General features: G+C 44.0%; 1 protein-coding gene across 1 annotated transcript in view; it reads left to right on the plus strand.

Annotated features, from left to right (window-relative positions):
- The first annotated feature begins 3724 nt into the window (after window positions 1–3724).
- Window positions 3725–6375, plus strand: part of AGPS (alkylglycerone phosphate synthase) — a 145866-nt gene continuing 143215 nt past the window's right edge. The window contains exon 1 of the mRNA XM_021702821.2: window positions 3725–3997. Within this exon, the coding sequence (XP_021558496.1) occupies window positions 3756–3997 (242 nt within the window). The 5' untranslated portion in view covers window positions 3725–3755. The remainder of the gene's footprint in view (window positions 3998–6375) is intronic.

The raw sequence follows: 6375 nt of genomic DNA on the forward strand, positions 1-6375 counted from the left end.
TTTGGTTGTCTTCCCATGATTTTGACTCATTTTACTGACCCTGAATACTACTTTCCATACCTCTTTTTTAGCTCTGACTATATTGACTCAAATTGAAAAACTGAAAAGAAAAAAGATGGTTTTAAAAGAAAGAAAAAATACAAAGGGGGGGTTGTTAAAAAATTAGGAAAAAAAAATAAGAGCATGAAGAAGCTACCATATATCTTTGTTTGAAAAGAGTCATTTGTCAACATTTTGTTTTATTTTATTTTTAAAGATTTTATTTATTTATTTATTTATTTGAGAGAGAGAGAGAGAGAGCACAAGCAGGGTGAGGGGCAGAGGTGAAAGGGACAAGCAGACTCCCCACTGAGCAGGAAGCCTGACATGAGGCTCAATCCCAGGATCCCAAGATCAAGACCTGAGCCAAAGGCAGACCCTTAACTGACTGAGCCACCCAGGTGCCCCAGATATTGCTCTTTAAAAGCAGATTTTGGGGTACAGTGGAAACACTGCATGGGTAGTTAGTAGGTCATTTTAAACATCTGATTCAAAGTAGCTCTCATACCTCTTCAGGCTTCAAGGAGATGTGATTGCTGGTGGTGGGAGGTAGTGCCATGGTTCAGTAAGACTAGAGAGAAAACTTCTTTAATTGTAAAAGGATAAGGATGGCATGACCATTAGAGGTGTGTGTACTCCTAATAAACTCACAGTAGCTTTCTTGCAAAACAACCTAAGGCAGTGGGGAGTAAAGATGGCTCCCCCATTCAGGAAAGATAATAATGGGAAATGGTTGAGTAGAGAGAGCTGAGGGACACCTATAGAGGATTAAACAGGCAAATTATTTCCACCGTAAGTTGTCCTAAGTATGGAGTAGGGATTCCTAAAAACGTATATAGTCCTGAAGCAGCCAAAAGTAGATTTAGCCAGAGTTGAGTTACAGGCGCCTGGAAACCACTGACTTTTTGCCACAACAGCCTCAAACTTGGCTCTCTTTGGGACTCTGGAGGAGTCTTAGCACACTCAAAGACTTCATTTCTTTATCCCCAAAGAATATGTTTGAGCAATGGAAAAAAACAATTCCCATCATACCTGAATTAGGACAGACAGACTTACCTTTGAGAGTATCTCTTCTCCTGAGTGCTTGATCACTGTTGTCCACACACACAATGTGTACTATTAAACTGAGGATCGTGGTTACCTTTGGGTAACCACGATAGGGAGGGTTAAGGGATTGGGAGAGGGCATAAGGGGGGACTTCCAGGGTGCTGGCAATGTTTCTCAGTCTAGTTGGAAGCTACATGGGTGTTTGATCTGTGATAATATATGATTTGGTTCACTTTTCTCTGTGTTGTATTTTATAATAAAAATGTATAAAAATGCAAGAATTTCTTAATTCAGGGAATTCCTTAAAACAGGTTATTCTGTTGATATATGCAAAATTTATAAATTTTGGACAATAATAAAATTTGGACAACAGTGAAGAAATCAGTTAACTATTGTCTAGTGTTAGACTAAGCTCTCTGAGAGTCAAGTAAAAATTAATAGACCAGCTGCTCTGTAGATAAGTAATGGAAATCAGTGCAGTAAATTTGGTACATGTTTCAGGTATTAATTTATCCTATTTAGACTTTTCTTGTGCCACATATCAGAAGAGATATCATAAATGCAAATAAAAGCCATTCCATTTAAAATTCCTTTTGTTCTTGGGCTCCCCCACACACATATATCCTAACTCCTAATTAGCCTGATTATACCATGTAGATGAGGCACTGACTTACATACTTTTGCATCTCATAGCACATAGTAATGAATTAGGTACATATGTTTTTACTGCCTGTATTTCATTACTGTATATATATTTGAAAAAATATCACTAATTTTTCCACTGGTATGTAATTTTAGTTTATATCAAACTTTTCATCACCCAGGAGAAAAGGCTTTTTGTTATTCTGTTGATATGTGCAAAATTTATAAATTTTGCCTCTTGAGAGTTGGTGAGAAGTATATCCATACCTCAGTTTGGACAATAGTGAAGGAATCAGTTAACTATTGCCTAGTGTTAGACTAAGCTCTCTGAGAGTCAAGCAAAAATTAATAGACCAGTCTCATTCCAAAACAATTCTGAGGAAGCTGTTGCTTATAATAGCATTTTGGCAAGAAAAATACCAATTTTACATGATTGCAAGCAAATTTTAATGCTGTTCTAGTGGCATGTAGAAAGGGTGTGAGAAGTTTGAGGGTTAGAGTGGCTGAACTCTCAAGCTTGAGAAGTCTTTGTCTTTAGAGCACTCAGCAATTGACTCCTCCTGGACCTTTTCTTCACTCCTCCATCCGAAAGAGGGAACGGAGAAAAGGAGCAGCTAAACAGGAGTTGGGCTCAGTGATTCTAGAGCTAGACTAGATATTTAATGCTGAACTATCTCTTAAGATCTGGAGATCTGGCATTTAAATCAAGTCTCATTGTTGCCTAAATTTTCTCAGAACTATTAAGTAGTTCTATTAGTCAAATAGCTCCTGGAATGTCTTAACTCTTTCATAGAGCCTGTGTTAGACAGAGGTGGTTATTTGGAAAGAAGGTGACTTCTTTGGGCTTGGAATGCCTATGGCAACCCTTTCTCTTACCATTCCCAAGACTTATCTTTGAATTGCACATTATGGAAAAAGGAACTTTACTTCTGATGGTTAGGTCTGCAAGGTGCTTTATAAAAGCCTATCTAATCCACTGGCTAACGGTTGTGGAGCAGGGCTCTATGAGATCCCCTACTTTTTTTTTTTTTAAAGATTTTATTTATTTATTTGAGAGAGAGAATGAGAAAGAGAGAGCACGAGAGGGGGGAAGGTCAGAGGGAGAAACAGACTCCCCGCTGAGCAGGGAGCCCGATGCGGGACTCGATCCCAGGACTCCAGGATCATGACCTGAGCCGAAGGCAGTTGCTTAACCAACTGAGCCACCCAGGCACCCGAGATCCCCTACTTTCACCAAGTGCTATTATCCAGAAAGTCAATTTGTAGAAAAGCGATAAGTCCCAAGAACAGCTGTTGGGTAATTCTATCTGTAGCAATAAAAACTCTGCCTCCATTAAAGTAAGGAAGGACATAGCATTCAGTAATGAATGGAAAGAAAATCTCGGTTGCAACTCAGCTTTACGTCCTCAGGTAAGTTAGTGTCTCTGAGCCTCAGTTTTTTTAATCTGTAAAATGGAGATTACTTGAGATCTAGCATTAAGCACAGTGCCAGTCACGAAGTAGGCGATTTGAAAATGACAGCTATTTGCTCTAATGGTTACAGGCAACGAGTCAGTTTTGAGCTACTTTAGTGACGCGGAGGGGACACGGGTAGTAGAAGCTCATTCAGAAGAATGGCGCTGCTCAAGTTGTCAGGTCCAGAGCACCCTGGTCCTAGGCGTCTGCCCTGGAAAGCTACTCCGGAGGCCCAGGAGACACCCGAGGTCACCACCCAGGGTACTAGGCCATCTTGGAACGTTTGTGGTTTGGATTCTGGTCCAGCTCTGCCCAGCCCGTTTGGGCCAATTAGGGGACAGCTCAAACTCACCTGCTCGGCAGGTGCTAGCCGTCCGAGGCATGACCGCGGAGGGCCGGCGGGCGCGGTGGGCGGGAGCTGAGATGGTGAAGCTCCCGGCGCATGGCCCCCGCCGCCCAGTCGCCGCGGTGGCTGCCGGGATGCGCCGCAGCGAATGGTCGCGCCGGGCGCCGCTCTGAGTGACCTTTCACCTGCGCCCAGCGGTCTTGGGCGGCAGCACAAGGCGGAAGCCATGGCGGAGGCGGCGGCTGCAGCCGGTGGGACGGGCGCGGGCGTGGGCTCCGGCTCTGCCGCGGACCGGGACCGGGACCGCGCCGGGCGGAGGCTCCGGGTTCTCTCGGGCCATCTCCTGGGCCGGCCCCAGGAGGCTGTGAGTACCAATGAGTGCAAAGCGCCGAGAGCCGCGTCGGCGGCCACGGCGGCGCCCAGTGCCGCTCCCGCCGCGCAGGAGTCAGGCACCATCCCCAAGAAGCGGTGAGTAGCGGCTCTGTGGAGCTGGCTGGCGGCGAGACCAGGCCAGGCCTGTGCTGCGGGAGAGCTTGGCAAGGTGGGAAGGGAGGTGACACCGGTGGGAGGAAGGCATTCTGTCCCTGAAAGTGAAGACGCGTCTCTCGAGAGAGTGGACGAGACCCTGGACTCTGGCAGGAAGGGGGCGGGATGGAATGGTGGATTTTGGTCACTATTTGAGAGTAACAAATCTCAAGAACTCTTACTGGGGAAGGCTTCAGGGGGACCCGTTTTCTTGGATTCTTAATGCCAGGAATTCATTATCCTGAATTAATACTTGTGGATAAGGTCTTCGAATGGATAGAGAGGTTTCTAACATGATCCTCCAAGAAAATTTAAGTTTGCACTAGATGATGGCTCTCTTCTAATTCGCGCAAGCCTGGGTGTGGGGAGATGTGATGGTTATTGGAGGAAGGTGCTGACTGGTTTCTGTGGGGCAGGTTTCCATTTGCTTAGGGGCATGGTCTTTGACTTTGAGGGAGGAAAGTGAGGGATGGGTAAGAAGCAAAAAACTTAAGACACTAGTTAATGATTTAGGTTGTGGTGGTAACTGAACTCTGGTGTTAACTAGAAGCTGAAAGACCCTTGCCTGTGGATGAGGATTTTTTTTAAGAGATCTTGACTTAACTACTTTTTGGAGAAATCTTAAACGCTGATGGAAGCTACCGGAGAAGATATTTTCTGAGATATGGCTTTGTCACGTCGATGAACTTTGAGAGTGAGAAAAAGTGTTGCTAATGTTTAATGGTACTGCCAGTGTGCCAGAGACTGTTAAGTCTATTATTTCTTTTACTCCTCTTCAAACTCTGAGGTAGGTACAGTTATCTACAGATGAAGAAATAAAACAGATTTACGAAGCCTGCTTCAGATGTGGCAAGTTAGAATTCCAAAGTACGTCATATTAACTTTAGGGCCAAGTTCTTAATTTGTACTACTTATGATGAATTCTTTCAGTAATTCCACATTCATGAGTCCTTCCTCTGCTAGTTATATGCTCTACCAGGAATACAGAGATTTAAAAATGCAGTATTTACTTAAGAACTAATAACCTAGTAAGGTAAAGTCATAATACAGTGTGATAAGAAATTTAGTTGATAACCATAGCAAATGGTCACTTACCCCAGTTTTAGGTCTGTATGTCAGGGGGGAGGCTTCCGAGAATAAGGATTGAGTTTGGGTTGGAAGTAACCTGCCAAAGGAGATAAGTGTTCTTGGCAGAAAAACAGTGTGTTCACAGGTAAAGCAGTGAGAGTCAGATTAGGAAACTGTTGGAAGTTCAATGTGATAGGAGGGGGTGAGAATAACAGGATGAGGGCTGGAGGCAAGTCTTGTTTGCAGGATTTTATTTGGGGCAAAACGTGATTACATTTACCTTTTAGAAAGGTCACATTGGGGACCAAATTGAAGAAGGTTAAGCAGATGGTTAAGGGCTGGGAACCAAGACCTGAGTCTGAATTTCCACTACACAATTCTAGTTGTATGACCTTGGGCAAGTCACTTAACCTTTTTCAGAGCTTCAGTCCCTTGTCTGTGAAAATGAGGACAGTAATTCCTGCTTTGCAGTGTTGCTGTGAGAATTCAACAATACAGAGTTCAGTGATCAAGTGCTTAGTGCATTGCCGGTTATATAATCCTTCAAATGAAATGGTAGGTGCAATTTTCATTGAGTCCAAGGACAGGGAAGCCAATTAGGAGACTGTTACTCTGATGACAAATACTGCCATTCTGAACTGAGGCATAATATTGGGAGTAGGCAAACCTATTTGAAAAAATATTAAGACGTAAATTTTTTATAACTTGTTTACTGAATGATGGGGGAGGGAGGAATCAAGGATCACATCTTGGCCTCAGGCTTCACTTGATGTTATATTAGCCATCATTGGGTTTTTTTTTTTTTTTTAAAGATTTTATTTATTTATTTGACAGAGAGAATGAGAGAGAGAGCACACGAGAGGGGGGAGGGTCAGAGGGAGAAGCAGACTCCCCGCCGAGCAGGGAGCCCGATGTGGGACTCGATCCCGGGACTCCAGGATCATGACCTGAGCCGAAGGCAGTCGCTTAACCAACTGAGCCACCCAGGCGCCCCATCATTGGGTTTAAAACTTTTTTTTCCCAAATGGCTTCATGTACATTTATGTCTATTCATTTGTATGTATCTGTGTATTGTACATTTTTTTTTTTTTAATTTGAGACAGAGAGAATGAGAGAGAGAGCACATGAGAGGGGGGAGGGTCAGAGGCAGAAGCAGGCTCCCTGCCGAGCAGGGAGCCTGATGCGGGACTCGATCCAGGGACTCCAGGATCATGACCTGAGCTGAAGGCAGTTGCTTAACCAACTGAGCCACC

The sequence above is a fragment of the Neomonachus schauinslandi genome, chromosome 3, assembly GCF_002201575.2.
Source record: "Neomonachus schauinslandi chromosome 3, ASM220157v2, whole genome shotgun sequence".
Taxonomy (NCBI): Eukaryota; Metazoa; Chordata; class Mammalia; order Carnivora; family Phocidae; genus Neomonachus; species Neomonachus schauinslandi.